The sequence below is a fragment of the Pelophylax lessonae genome (assembly GCF_965119305.1).
Source record: "Pelophylax lessonae genome assembly, chromosome: 5".
Classification (NCBI taxonomy): domain Eukaryota; kingdom Metazoa; phylum Chordata; class Amphibia; order Anura; family Ranidae; genus Pelophylax; species Pelophylax lessonae.
Window position 1 is genome coordinate 370891243 of NC_138772.1, and position 16270 is coordinate 370907512.

Sequence of the window (16270 nt, forward strand, 5' to 3'; positions counted from 1 at the left end):
TCCCATTCAGAGTCAGTATCCAAAGGACATAGTGGAACAAACCGCTTTTTCTCTAAAGCATAAAGATAAGATTCTGCAGCAAAGTTTGTTAACCCCTTTCCACTGATGGAACGCAAATATGTGGCCTAGGCTTCAAGGGGTTGTACCGGGGTGATGCCTGCAGCTAGAGTACTGTTTTATAGAGCCAACGGTCGGGTTTCTTGTAATAACAACCGATGCGGCTGAGCAGCCACTCGGCTGTTATTACAAGCAGCGAGAGGGGATTCCCCCCCCCCCCCCCCAGTGGCTCGCCCATACAATGGAGATGAGCCGACACGTCCGCCGGCTGGCCGACGATCTGAACAAAGCCGGATTCGGCTTTGATTGGGTCTCCAATGAAGAAACCTGGAAGCGATTTCATGACAGTACTACCGGTTACTGGAGCCTTGAAGGCACCTGATAAAAAAAAAAAATGGCAGTATTTAAAACAGGCAAACTTGGCGTTTTGAATGCTTTTAAGTGCAAAGGAGGGATTTGGGGTCTTTTAGACCCCAGATCCCTCCATATAGAGTACCTGTCACTGCCAATTACTGTCACAAGGGATGCTTACATTCCTTGTGACAGCAATAAAAGTGATCAAAAAATAATAATTTGAAGGGACAGTGTAAAAATAAAAAAAATAAAATGGGGAAAAAAAAATTAAAGCGTCCCATCCCTCTGTGCTCGCGCACAGAAGTGAACACATACGTAGGTTGCACCCGCATATGTAAACTGTGTTCAAACAGCACATGTGAGGTATCCCCCCCCCCCCCCCCGAGCAAGAGCAATAATTCTAGCAAAAGACCTCCTCTAGCTCTAAACAGGTAACCATTAAAATATTTTAAAGCGTCGCATATGGAGATTTTTAAGTATCGTCTTTTGTCACTAATCCACGAGTGTGCGCAATTTCAAAGCATGACATGTTGGGTATCTATTTACTCAGCGTAACCTCCTCTTTTATCATTTTTATCATTTTTTTTTTTTTTTTAGTTCATGAAAGTGTATTTCTTTAAAGAAAATTGCATTTAAAAACCCCTGCGCAAACACAGAGTGACCTAAAATATTGCAACGATCGCAATTTTATTCTCTAGGGTCTCTGTTAAACTTGTAAGCAACAAATGTCATAAAAAGGCATGAAGGGGTTAAAATCCTTGCCATGTCACCCAAAGGAGATTTTTTTTTTTTTACTCTTTTTAAATGTTTTTGTGTTTAATGTATAGGTGTTTTTGCTTTTGAGGTAGATGTGCATTGTTTACTCACGATCCCTACACTGTGTGTTATTTATTCCTAACCCCTGCATTCTGCTTTATATACTACTAAGATCTGAACCCTCCATTAACACCTCCTGTCCCCAGCACTCTGCGTTACTTCCTTCTGATCTCAAAGTTACAGTTACTCTGTTACTGCACACTACTGTGTGTTATTAACTGCTGATCTCTGTGATTTGTGTTACTTACTCCTGACCCCTTCAGTGTGCTTTACATACTATTAACTTCTGAACAGTGTTCCTTACTCCTGCCCCTAAACTCTGCATTACAAATCACTGATCCCTGCACTGTGTGTTAAATACTGGTGACCTTCTGAATTCTGTGTTACTTTGATCCCTGCACTCTGAATTAAGTATTTCTGACATCTGAACTTTTCATTACGTCTAACCCCTGCACCCTGAGTTACATACTACTGACCACTGCAGTGTTAATATTGCGCTATGAGGTCTGCGTTACTCCTGACCGCTGAACCCTGTCTTACATCCTTTTGACCTCTGAGCTCTGCATTACATACTATTGACCCCTGCACTGTGCGTTAAATCCTCCTAGTTCTGCGTTCCCTATTCCTGCCCCCTGAACTCTACATTACATACTACTGACCTTTGCACTATGCGTAACATACTTTTGACTTCTGGACTCTGCATTACTTCTGACCTGTACAACTCTGTTTTATTTACTACTGATCTTTTAGTTGTATGTTACTCCTGACCCCTGAAACCTGCAGTAACTACTGCGGATTTCTGAACTTTGCATTACTTCCTCCTCACCTCGGCAACTCTGCATGACATAATTCAGACTTCTGCACTGTTACCTACTTGACCTCTGAATTGTGTTGCTCTGGGCTCCTGCACTCTAACCCGAACTCAAAAATGTAAGAATGAAAGAAACCTCCTCTAGTTTGGGATTTTAAGGGAAAATTAAACAACAAAACAAAAAAGTATATCTATAAAAGACAAATCCATATTTTATTTAGAAAAAACAAGTAGATTTAGGACCAACATAGTGTCCAAATTTAACATATAAAAAGCAGCACAGTCATAAAAACAACAATACAATGGATAGATCACCCTTGGGAGTGACAAACACCCCAAGATAGTTTAGGCAGTTGTTGGGACCACAACGGTCCTCATGCGGAGGGAAAAATCCAACGCGTTTCCAATATTTAATAAACTTTCAGTTTTATTCTTCTTCTGGGATTCAGTCCCCACCTCTGCAATATAATAGGTGACATATAATTCGTATATCATACATTGTTTCACAAAGTAATCACCCCACATACAACTTAACACTACTACCGACCACAGGTTTCTCCACTTGTATATGGTCCTTAGGAGTGTCCCATTGCATTTCACGCACACCCACATAGTCTGGGAGGAGAGGTCAAAGACGCCACCTCTAAAGCACGTTCCTGTGTCTCTGTAGGACCGCGGGAAAAATTTAATCATATTCCCATAATAAATTTCAGCGGTACCCTTGTTAAACAAAAAGATAAAAAATATTAAATAACAGTGAAGCAATAATTAGGGGGAAGTACAAATGATAAGAGTGTCTCTCATAAAAAAACATCCCTGTGATGTTAAAAGAGAAGGGAGAAAATGGGAGAGGAGGAGGGGGCAGTAAAAACAACCCCATCAAAAACTTACACTGTCAATAATCCAGGAATGGGGAGGATGAAAAGTGGAGCCCACATTTGTCCTATAAATCTCCGATCCTTGGTGTACACAGAACCCCCCCCACCGCTCTGCAGTCAGAGCATGAGAGGAGAAAATCCCAAATGGAGCCGCAAAGCAGCCTCCACGCAGCACGAGAGAGGGCGTCCACCTGTGTTACTTTCCCTTGACCCTTGCAGTCTGTGTTACATACTAATTACCTCTAAACTCTTCATGACTTACTACCAACCTATAAACATTTGAAATCTTTACTGCTTTTTAATGGGGTCTTCCTAGGTTATCACCTTAACTACTTAAGCCCCGGAGGATTTGGCTGCTTAAAGACCAGGGCCTATTTTGCGATTCGGCACTGCGTGACTTTAACGGACAATTGCGCGGTCGTGCGACGCTGTACCTAAACGAATTTGACGTCCTTTTTTTCCCACAAACAGAGCTTTCTTTTGGTGGTATTTGATCACCTGTGCGATTTTTTTTTTTTTTTTTTTTTTTTTTTTTTGATCATGCGCTATAAACAAAAAAAGAGCATCAATTTTGAAAAAATAACAATATTTTTCACATTTTTTATATGAAATTCCCCCTAAAAAAATGTAAAAATCAAAATTTTTTAACATTTTCGGCCAATTTGTTTTATGCTACATATGTTTGTTAAAAAAAATCACAATAAGCGTATTTTGATTGGTTTGCGCAAAAGTTATTGCGTTTTACTAACGAAGGGAAAGATATTTTTGTCATTTTTGTTGTTGTTTTTTTAACGCGTAATGGCGGCGATCTGCGATTTTTTTTTTTTTTTGCTGTACTGCGACATTGCGGCGGATAGATCTGACCCTTGACTGACATTTTTGACACTTTTGGGGGTACCAGTGACATTACTGCAGTAATCAGTGCTATACATATGCACTGTTACTGTAAAAATTACACTGGGAGGGAAGGGGTTAAGTGTTATCCTAGGGGTGTGTTTCTAACTGGCATTGGATGTGGCTAGTGGTGTAATAGCACAGATCAATGGTCCTACATAGCAGGACCGAGTGATCTGTGTTTTTACACAGGGGAGAATGACAGGCGGCTTCGTTTACACTAGCCGCCTGCCTTTCTCCCTCTCTGCCCGACGATCGCGAGTGACTGGCGGACATTGGGTCCGCCGGTCACAATGCGCCGGCTTCGTCCGGTACGAGCGGGGGCGGGAGCGTGCTCGCCCCCTATTCGTTCCCAGGCTAGGGACGTACCGGTACGTCACTTTGCCTGGGAGGGGCTGACCGCAGCCGTATATAGTCGGGCGGCGGTCGGCAAGTGGTTAAAAACAAAGTGCAATGCACCTTGGTGACCTTTGAACTCTTTCATGTTGTTCATGTAGATCTTCACCACTGCAGCGTTGCCTACCAATGTTCTAGACCAGGGATCTTTAAACTACGGCCCTCCAGCTGTTGCGGAACTACACATCCCATGAGACATTGTAAAACTCTGAGATTCACAGACGTGACTAGGCATGATGGGAATTGTAGTTCCTGAACAACTGGAGGGCCATATTTTGAAGACACCTGAACTAGACTCTTTATACAATCTGAAGTCATACTCATTAAAACTGCAGAAATCACATAGTGTGACGTTTTGTGGAGTCTTTCAAGATCTGTCCTTCTGTGTGTGATCTCTGGTTTATTTATTATAAGGAAAATGTAGTCAATTCATTATTTATGATGACTATCAAGGATATTCTCATTTATCTTGGAATTCCAAACTTCTCTTTAAAATGCAATTTTCCAATCACTGAACGCATTGGTGATTCCTTAAAATTTGCTATATAAATATATGCTTATTTTCTATTATATAAGCCTTGATCAACGGTCACCTGGGGAGGGACTCAACATTGTTCATATATTATTGTTTCATTTTTTGGTAATTAATTAGGGCCATTATGGGAACATACCCCTACCTTTTTCAGTATAAATATATGCTTATTGTAGTTTTATCATATTTTTATTACGGTATATTGTGTAGATTTGTCAAATTGTTCTATATAAGCACTTTTACAATTATTATTATTATTTCTTTTGTTTTTTTGGTGTTTTGCATTATTAGTGCCAGGTAAAGGAAATGCATAAGTAACCAGAAAAGGACACTGGGTGAATAAGATTTTATTAAACGCTTCAGTTCTTATTTATTGGTCTTTAGAAGTGGAATCTCTCCACAACTTTGTAGATGCAGACTTGTTTTGTATTGAATGTCGCCCTTTCTTGCTGTGTGCGGGCTTTTGCTGCCCTCTGCCTGCTGTCAAGATGTTTACAGCATTTTAGCCATAGATATGTAACCATTTATGAATTCTATTAAATCATTTCCAGCACTGCAAACATACTGTCTTCATCATATCCATTAACACAAATCCCATCATGAAATCGAACACATTGTATGCAACCAAGCTTTGATGTGCCATTAAGAAAGCTTTAATGTATCAATTGTATTTGTTGGTGTTCTATGTTTTTTTTTTTTTTTTAATCTAATAACTGAGTATTCAAAAACAAGCAGATTAAAAAGTTAAATAAAAGAAATCTCCCATTGTGTAAGAACTGTGACTCACTCCAGTGACTTAAAAATAATGAGGGCGGAATGGATTGGTTGATATTCTGCTCATATTGCTAGTCATTGAAAATACATGCTGTGCTAAGCACATTAAGTCACAAAAGTGCCTCCCTTTAGTGAGTTTGATTTCTGAAGACATTACAGTGGAGCTAGGAATTATAATCAGCCCAGGCACCATTCCGTAGAAGACTGGAGAGCTCACTGAACAAGCTTCTCCAAATTGGTCCTTTAGGGAACTGGACTGGGCATGTCGATGGCAGGGTTTTATGTCTTTTTGTCACTCAATGAAATATTAAAATAAAATGTTTTACAATAAAATATTTAAATTGTTATACAGTGGAGGTAGCTGCATTGCTACTTTAGCTCAAATTCGTGAATAGTGCAAATAAAGTCTTCAGTGCTATTGAAAAATATTTTATGTTTTTTTTTTTTTTTTCTCCTCTTAAGGCAAATGATGTGCTGCCGGAAAGCTTGATGAATGCTTTGTTTCTGCTATCAGTCGACCTGCCATTTCGTATTGCATATCCCAGTGTTCATGAATCTGTTATAGCTTTTATGGAGCAGCTGAATTCTGAGGACTATGGGGTCTATAAACAAGCCTCGGAGACGGTGTATTCAATTGAGTGTACCGCATCCTTTATGTCCTGTTCAAGCAAAGAGGTTTGTACAGGGCTTATTGATGAAGAGCATTGCCTTTTTGTATAAGTCATTTTAATATACCAAGTATAACATACTACTGGCCAGTATGTGGAAATAATGCATGTCATGTAAATCCATAAAACATGAGTAGGATTATGTAAGGCTGCATTCACATGTCAGCGTATTGATCGTGGGCAGAATCGCAGCGATTCCGCCCGCGATCCGGAAATCATTGCAAATCGCGGGACGCCTGTGCATTGCCCGTGATTTGCAATAGCACCCCAAACGCTGTGCGATGTTGCCGCGATTTCTGCCTGCCGAATCGCGGTAACATCGCAAAAAAAACGCGGGACGCATTACGCTCCAAAGAAGCTCTTGTACCTTTTTGGACGTAATGCGTCCCGCGATTTTTTTTTGTGCAATGTTACCGCGATTCGGCAGGCTGAAATCGCGGCAACATCGCACAGCGTTTGGGGTGCTATTGCAAATCACGGGCAACGCACAGGCGTTGAGCGATTCTGCCCGCGATCAATACGCTGACATGTGAATGCAGCCTAAATTAAATGACACTCTAGTGTAATATTCTTGCCTATTTCACCATTTTCAGTCACTTGTAAAAAGTCTGCATTTTAAAACCATTATTGAACATGGGACACGTCACTGTTTTGATGGTGTACATTATAAACTCTTTGCAGTACAATATTGGAGCACCCAAGAGTGCAGAACGTGGCATGTTTAATCTGGAATAAATATAGCTGGTTTGAATTGAATAACTCAGAACCACATCCCTGTATGTATAGTCAAAAAAATTGAGTAAATGGGAGTTTAATGATGCTCATAAATCTACCCTCAGGAAAAACAATACACAAATATGAACAAAAACAATAAATGTTTATTGCATAATCGTATTAAAAGATTTGGGGTGGAATTGTTAGATATGTTAGCATGCATAATAAGCAATACTGCAGTCCCATACACCTTTCTTTGATATATATTTACGTATTCTTATCAGACAAACACAGGTAAAGTAAATTGGCCAAAGGGAAAAACCAAAGGAAGGTGTTCAGTCCCAACGCGTTTCTCAAAGGAACTTCTTCAGTGGTTCAAGGGTGCAGCTATTAAGATAAGAACATTATATACAGACTATGGGCAGTCCCCAAGTTACAAACATCTGACTTACATCCAACTCATACAAACCGAGGGAGACCACAGGAAGAGAGAGGAAATCTACCCCTAGGAAGGGGAATTCATTCCTGTAAGAGTGATGGAAAAAAGGTGTCTCCACTTAAGCTTTATCACCAATCCTTGTTTCCAGAACAACCCAAATTTTTCAAAATCGAATGGTCACAAGTGAGGTGAAATCTTCTGTACGGGCACAGGCCGCAAAACCAATGTTATAGAGGCGTTAGGCACTATGTACCCTGCACATAGGGCATATGTAACCCTGCCCTATGTACCTATTCCAAATTAATAATAAACTTGAAGTTGAAAGAAAAAATGTATCTGTTTCAACTTGCATCCAAATTCAGCTTCAGAACAAACCTGCAGAACGTGGAACGTGGAGACTACTTGAATACCCCTATCGAGAGATGCATTTATTTTAGACACATGGTATCAAGTATAGAAAGATTAATCACAAAGGATAAATGTTCAATAGCGTGTTCCCACATAGGGAGAACGTTTCCATGTACTGGCAGTCTAGCATATGTATATCTTTAAATATATCTAACAGGCGCTGCCCATTGATCAAATATTTTCTCAAACATTTAAAGAGAATCCTTAGGGATGCAACGGGTCCTGGGCAGTGTCTAAATGAAGCCAAACTTCACTAATCTACAAACAAAGAAAGGCAGTGTCACTAATACATTACATAGATATTTCCAGCACACTAAAAGACAGCCAGACTCAGTGTCCAAAAAGTCACAAAAAGAATCCACAAAATTACCTCCAAAAGACCTGCAGTGATTTGCATGGTCACCACCCCAGTGGAATAACAGCATGGACCACACCAGGCTGGAATATATAAAGGCTGAAGATGGCAGCTGTCCCCACCCCCTGCAGTGTCTGACATATGACTCTGGGGTGGTGGCCAGAGTATACATATATACTGTATATACTGTACATACTGTAATACATCTACATTTCTCTAGCGCTCATTGACAGACGTAGTCCTCGGTGATACACCACCTTCGGGTTATGTTGCCTCCACAGGAGCAGGACTAGACAGGAAATTAAAAAGCTCTGGCCACACCCTAGGGGCAGTCCCAGAGGGTATATCCTCTCTCTCTCTGCCTCAGCAAATCAGTTATTTTCTGTCTAGTTAGGAGTAAGGACCTAGATACCTTGCTGGGATCTTAGGTCCTGGCAAGATTTTTTTCTTAAATGCAGGTTCCTCTGCAAAGGCTGTTATCCCAGGTAAAGCCCCCTCAGACAGTGAGGAGGACGCTTCTTCTCCTGCTATAATTCAGGAAGAAGCATTGGTGGACGCACTAGTTGTGGCAGTGCAGGAAACCTTAAAACTTGAGGCTTTACCGGCAGAGGCAACTGAAACACAGATTCCTTTTGGTACTAATAAGCCCATCAAAACGGTGAAGGTTTTTCCTGTACCCAAATGTTTCGGTAATCAGATTAAAGGAGAATGGGAGCATTCTAAACGTACCTTTACTATTTCCAAGCGTATTGCTAGACGCTATCCGTTTGAGGAATCCATCATTAAGAAATGGACGGTACCACCAGTGGTGGATCCACCTATTTCCAGGCTGAATAAAGCCACGGTTATCCCAGTGGAGGACACTTCGTCCTTTAAGGATCCGGTGGATCGAAAGATGGAAGCAGAGTCCCGCACCATCTTCTCTCTGATAGGGTCAGCATTTAGACCAGTAATTGTTATTGGTCTAGTTTCCCAGACACTTACGGAATGGGCGAAAATGGTACGCCAAGACCTTAGGGGAAAAGATATTCCCCAGGAGACATCTGATTTGATGGAACAGATTATACAAGGGCTACAGTTTATCTGTGACGCAGCCTTGGACACTACTCCCTTATTAGGGCATGCATCTATGTCAGCGGTGATCCTCAGACGTGTGCTGTGGTTAAAATGCTGGTCAGCTGACCTAGGTTCCAAAAAGACCTTGACAAATCTCCCTTTTCAGGGGAATCGTCTATTTGGGGCCAACCTAGATGAAATCATCAAGGATGCCACTGGGGGCAAGAGCACTTTTTTGCCACAGGCTGCTAAAGCTAAGGGACCTCGCAACAAGCGAGGACCTTTCTTTACCGCCCATAAAGGGCGCCCGGCTGGTACTAGCGGGAAAGGCAAGACTCCTCCAGGAGGGTTCAAGAAGGGCTGGTCGGACAAGCAGAGGACCAACCCAGCCAAACCCGAAGCAAAGGAGTACACAGCCTGAAGGTGCGCCCCCACCCGGTTTCAGGGTGGGGGGACGTTTTCACCGGTATTCAGGACATTAGATCGAGCTTCAACCACTACTACCGGTGCGATTCTTCCCTTCCAACATTTAAGTACTACAGGAAGCGGTAGTTACCGTTCCCTGAATAGATCTTTTCCTTTACCTTTTCCTAAGATTAGTCCCTATACCTCACAGGAATCGGATCTGGTTGACCAGATAGGCCAAGTAGCCTCTAGTCGGGTGACTTCGGTCCCTGAGGTTCAACCAGAAAAGATCACCCTTCCTGATAACAATCAGGTATCTGATAAATGTGTGGGAACAGAAAACGACCAGACTTTCTCGGATGGTCGGGGCCAGATACCTCTAGGGACGCCTGGTTCAGATTCTATCAGCGCCAGTGGTCCTAGAAATTCTAGGCTGGCCTCCTCAAGCCGGCCTGGCCGACTTGGACATGCTAGTCGCAGACGTTCCGTGGGAACTTCGTCTCAGGGAGTGTCTGTGGTCTCAAGGACCAATTTACCATCATGCTTTACAGTCGCTGGGTTTAATGGCCTGGCCATTGAGACCCAAGTACTGAAGGACAGAGGTTTGTCTACTTCAGTCATTCCTACCCTTATTAAAGCAAGGAAAGCGACTTCCAGCAAGGTCTATTATCACACATGGAAGACTTATATTGCGTGGTGCGAATCTTTAGGATTTCCTCCACGTACCTATTCGGTGACTCGAATATTGGCCTTTTTGCAACAAGGGGTTGAGCAGAAGCTAGCCTTGAGCACCATCAAGGGTCAAGTTTCAGCATTAGCAATCTTCTTTCAGAAACCTTTAGCTACCAAGTCCTTGGTGCGGAATTTCATCCAGGGGGTGCGGCACCTGGCTCCTCCAGTCCGCGCGCCCTTACCGCCCTGGGATCTTAATTTGGTTTTGTCGGTTCTACAGAAACCTCCCTTTGAAAACATCAGGGAGATTCCCTTGCTTACTTTATCCCAGAAGGTGGCCTTCTTGGTGGCTATCACTTCTGCTCGCAGGGTGTCAGAACTGCCTGCATTATCATGCCAGTCCCCATACCTAGTGATTCATAGGGATAAGGTAGTACTTCATCCTAAGCCATCTTTTCTTCCTAAGGTGGTTTCAGATTTTCATCTGAATGAAGATATTGTACTACCTTCCTTGTGTCCTCAGCCCAAGCATCATCGGGAACATGCGTTGCATTCCTTAGATGTGGTTCGGGCAATCAGGGTATACCTGAAAGCTACGGAATCATTCCGTAAGACGGATTCACTTTTTGTGATCACGGATGGCCCCAGAAAGGGTTTGCCTGCATCTGCCGTGACCATTGCCAAATGGATTAGACAAACGGTGGTACAGGCTTATTCTATTAAGGGTCAGAGTCCTCCGTTCCCTGTTAGGGCGCACTCCACTCGAGCGCTCAGTACTTCCTGGGCCTTTCGCCATCAGGCGTCAGTGGTCCAGGTATGTAAGGCGGCCACCTGGTCGTCGGTACATACCTTTACAAAATTCTATAAAATTGATGTGACGGCATCGGCGGATGCCTCATTTGGCCGCAAGGTTTTGCAGGCCGCAATTTGAGGAGACCGGTGGTCTACCTCAAGGGTTTTTTTCTGTTTGAAAAAAAAAAAAAAAAATTTTTCTCTTTTTTGTTGAGTCTCATCATTAAGGATGAGCATTGTAAACTTCTAGTTGGCACCGGTTGGGCCTTCTAGATTGGGATTTGATTTCCATTTTCCCACCCCTCATTTGTGATACTGCTCTGGGACGTCCCGAAGGTGGTGTATCACCGAGGACTACGTCTGTCAATGAGCGCTAGAGAAAAATGGATTTTTGTAAAATCTTACCGTAAAATCCTTTTCTCTTAGCTCATTGACAGACGTAGTCCCCGCCCCTCTGTTTTTGAGTTGGGTTGGGTTAAAATCTCTAAAGACTGCTTTTTCACATAACTGATTTGCTGAGGCAGAGAGAGAGAGGATATACCCTCTGGGACTGCCCCTAGGGTGTGGCCAGAGCTTTTTAATTTCCTGTCTAGTCCTGCTCCTGTGGAGGCAACATAACCCGAAGGTGGTGTATCACCGAGGACTACGTCTGTCAATGAGCTAAGAGAAAAGGATTTTACGGTAAGATTTTACAAAAATCCATTTTTCCTCATTGTCAGATAATGCACCAATTCTGATTGACTTGCCCCATGATGAAAAAGACAGCCTTGGCAGGGGGCTACTATAAGGTCCAGGACTCTCACTCAGTCTGTCTACTCCTGAACTGGAGAGCGTGAGTCTGATATTTGAGAGCCTGGGATTTTTCCTGTGGGAGAAAGACCCTGGCCTAATCTGTGACCAGGGCTAGACTAAAATTTAGAATGATAAATTGGCTTCAGTGCTGGATTCTGAAGGTTCAGGATCTTTCTGAATTGCTGTGATGTCAGAGCTTTGTTGTCCAACAGAGCCCTTGCCAACTGTTTACTCAACAAGAGGTCATCTAAGTATCCCACTATGTGGATGTTATGAGATTGTGGCAGGAATACTACTGGGGCCAGCACCCTGGTGAAAACTTGAAGGGCAGAGCCATGAACTGGTAGTGCAGGGGCCCCACACGGAATAGAATCTTTGAAATTGTTCTGCCACAAGGAAATGGGAAAATTACACTTTTGCTATTACAAAAATGGTGTGAACTGTACAAAATGATCTTGCTTTTTAAAGGAAACATCTGTGTCTGTACCAGTAGGAAATGGAGAATTTTAAAGGCGCCTATCGACCAATGTAAACAAGTTATCTCCTGGTTTCTAAACAAGGGGCCAGTTTACTGTCCTCTGGATTTTAGCGGGCCGGATTGTGACCAGTGGGAGTAGATAATGCCCCAGGCTTGGTGGTTGGTGGGAGTAAAAGTGGTTAGAAGGAGGTGGAATAGTGCCCCATCCTTGCTATTAGTGAAAGGAATAGTGCCAACATCATTAGTGTCAGTAAGGGAAATGGTGCCCCATTGTTAGTGTCAGTGGGAGAAATGGTGCCCCATCATTGGTGTCAGTAGAAGGAATAGTGCCCCATAAATGGCGCCAGAGGAAAATTTTTGCTCCATCATTGGTGTCCGTGGGAGGAATAGTGCCTCGTATCAGTGAGAGGATTGGTGTTCCAATTGCTGGATAAAGGCAAAAAAAGGGCCGCAGTTTGGATGTGACTGTTCTAGGACATCAGCTAAAAACTGCTGGTTGCAGGAGAGGTGATTTTGGGCTAGCCGACAGTTTTCTGTTTTTATAGTTTCCAATCCTTCAGTAGCCAGCAGTACTTCCTATGTCGCTCAATGGATGTGAAAGCAAGAAAATATACCTACATGAAGTTGGGATTTTAGTTTGTGAAGCATGAAACGGAAAGTGGCTGTTTGCCTTCAACTCCATAAAGCTGCTAGGACAGAAAAGAAGAGAGCACATTACCACTTGCCGACCACCCGTCACACACATACTGCGGCAGGCTGGCTCAGCTCTGCGAACCGCTGTACCTGTATGGCGGTTTGCAGGAGCGCTCCTGGGGGAGCGTGCACACCGCCCCATTAGGCAGCGGGGAAGCTGATCCACGGGGCCGGCGGCCGCGATTGCCACTAGATACTCGCGTCCACTACCCATGAAGAGAGAACGACGGTCTGCTATTGTAATCCCAGCAAACTGTTGTTCTCTCTGGAATGAACACACAGCGTCTGTGATCCTCCTATTTAGGATCACAGGTCTCTGTGTTGGTTCCACAAGTCCCTCCCCCTTTGAGCGCCCCTGGGTTAACCCCTTCTCTGCCAGTGTCATTATTACAGTAACAGTGCATATTTTTAGCACTGATTACTGTAGTAATGTCACTGGTTCCCCCAAAAATGTCAAAAATGTCAGTTAGGTGTCCGATCTGTCCGCCTCAATGTCGCAGTCATGCTAAAAATCGCTGATCGCCACCATTACTAGTAAAAAAAATAAATAAATAATAATGACATAAATATTTCCCTTTTTTGTAGACATGATAACTTTTGCGCAAACCAATCAAAATTCGCTTATTGTGATTTTTTTTACTAAAAATATGTAGCAGAATACAAGATGGCCTAAAAGGATGGAAAAAAAATTAGATTTTTTGGAAATGTTATATAACAGAAGGTGAAAAATATCGTTGCTGTTTTTTTTTTTTTTTTTTCAGAATTGTCGTTCTTTTTTTGTTTATAGCGCAATAAATCAAAATCGCACAGGTGATCAAATACCACCAAAGAAAGCTCTATTTGTGGGAAAAAAAGACAACAATTTTATTTAGGTACAACGTCGCACGACCGCGTAATTGTCCGTTAAAATAACGGAGTGCCGAATCGCAAAAAATGGCCTGGTCATGAGGGGGCAAATTCTTCTGGTCCAGAAGTGGTTAACAGTCGCTCTTCCCTCCACTGCTGACAGACTGCTAAGATGCAGTTAACAATATAAAGCATAGCCTTCTACAACGCAGGCTCCACCTTCCTATCATCATCATCATCCATAGGAGAAAAGCTGTCAGGTAGGAAGGAGGAGGATGAAAATTCCTGTGTCCCTTCCCTCCAATCACAGAGCTCTGCAGTGTGTTATTCAGCTCTCCACCCCCTGTTTTCTGACAGCTTAGACAACCTTGATACATTCTGGACTTTGAAGAGATGTTGAGAAGAGAAGATTGCAGATAAACAGTTACAACTTGTGTATAAGATGCTAAGGCCAGTCACTACTTCACTGGGGGAATGTTTTTACATTGAAAATCCCCTCCCCAATTTTCCCTTTTGTAATGACCAGTAGTATGTTTCTGTAACCTCCAGCACCAACTAATCATTCGGTTGCAGAGTTCTTAACTTTCTCTGTTCTATTCAACTTTTTTACTGCCTTTTGATTCTTTATTTCCATGTAGTATGTCCCCCCACCCAACTTCCGTATTTTACTAGTAGGTGATCTTAATGGTTAGAACGCATTGTAACTGCCAGTCATGATTAGTGCAGCTCATAGCATTCTCAGGGGAGAGCAGTAAGGAAGCTGAGCTCTGCAGCTCACATTTTTGCTAAGGCTGCTTATATTTAGACGTGAAGCACATGGAAAGATGTTCTCTCTCTGCCTTTCTGCTGTCTAAAGCTAGCTACACATTATACAATTTCTTGTTCAATTTCCTTTAGGCTGCATTCACACTTGAGCGTAGCGTTTTCGCACGTTTTTTTACCGCAATTTCAGGCGTTTTTTTCAAGCGTTTTTGGAGGCAGGCATTGACATCTATCAAAAACGCTGGTAATCAGCCCAAAAAGAAGCTTGTGTACTTTTTTCAGCTACAGGCGTTTTGCTTCAGGCGTTAAAACGCTCAGATGTGAACAGGGGCCATTTAAATGAATGGGGTTTTACTTGTTGGGCGTTTTGGAACGTTTTTTTTTTAGCGTTTTTGGAGCTGAAAAACGCTCAAAAACGCTCAAAAATGCCCAGGTGTGAATGGAGCCTTAGATTTACCTTGAACTATGTAGTGCAAGGGCCTGCCTAATTGCAAACAATTTGAAAGTGTTTAGGTTTGACCTCATATTATATGGTTTTGGTAAACCCAAAGGAAAATTGTACAAGAAAATTGTATAATGTTTAGCCAGCTTAACCGGTTGCCGACCGCCGCACGACTATATACGGCAGCGGTCAGCCCCGGCCAGGCAAAGTGACGTATATATATATGTCACTAGCCTGTCACTCCTGCCCCGGCTCGTTCCCTGCGTGTGACCGGCGGACCCGATAAACAAGCCGCCTGTCATTCTTCCCTGTGTAGGAATGGTGATCATACGGTTCTACTATGTAGGACCGTTGATCACTGTTCCTACACTAGTAGCCATGTCCAATCACAGTAAAAAGCATGCCCCTAGGGACACACTTAACCCCTCCTTCCCCAATAAATTTAACCCCTTCCCTGCCAGTGTAATTTTACAGTAACAGTGCATATGTATAGCACTGATTACTGCAGTAATGTCACTGGTAACCCCAAAAGTGTCAAAAATGTCAGTCAAGGGTCCGATCTGTCCGCCGCAATGTCGCAGTACCGCAAACTAAATTGCAGATCGCCGCCATTACGCGTTTAAAAAAGAAAACACCAAAAATGACAGAAATCTTTCCCTTAGTTAGTAAACGCAATAACTTTTGCGCAAACCAATCAAAATACGCTTTTTGCGTTTTTTTTTTACCAAACATATGTAGCAGAAAACAAATTGGCCAAAAATGTTAAAAAATTTTGATTTTTACATTTTTTTTTGGGGGGAATTTCATATAAAAAAATTTGAAAAATATTATTTTTGCAAAATTTGCGCTCTTTTTTTGTTTATAGCGCAAAAAGTAAAAATCGCACAGGTGATCAAATACCACCAAAAGAAAGCTCTGTTTGTGGGAAAAAAGGACCTCAAATTCGTTTAGGTACAGCGTTGCACGACCGCACAATTGTGCGTTAAAGTCACGCAGTGCCGAATCGCAAAAAAAGCCTTGGTCAGGAAGGGGTTAAAATCTTCAGGGGCTTAAGTGGTTAAACCAGCATTTATTTGAATGGGCTACTGTACCTGCAGGAAATGCACCTTTTCAGAACCTCTGCCGCAGAGAAACCATATGGTACTTTTCCACCATGCAATTGCATGCACCCAAAAATGTGCAATGTTTTCAAGTGCAGAGGGGCAAATTAAGAATGAATTGCACCCCTGCATGTCT

The 16270-nt window shown here is 42.6% G+C and overlaps 1 protein-coding gene across 1 annotated transcript in view; it reads left to right on the forward strand.

The window, feature by feature from the left end:
• The window catches only part of RTTN (rotatin), a 423025-nt gene that overhangs the window by 100501 nt on the left and 306254 nt on the right, over positions 1 to 16270 (forward strand). Inside the window, exon 13 of the mRNA XM_082257758.1 lies at positions 5975 to 6187. Coding sequence (XP_082113884.1) covers positions 5975 to 6187 — 213 coding nt within the window. The remainder of the gene's footprint in view (positions 1 to 5974; positions 6188 to 16270) is intronic.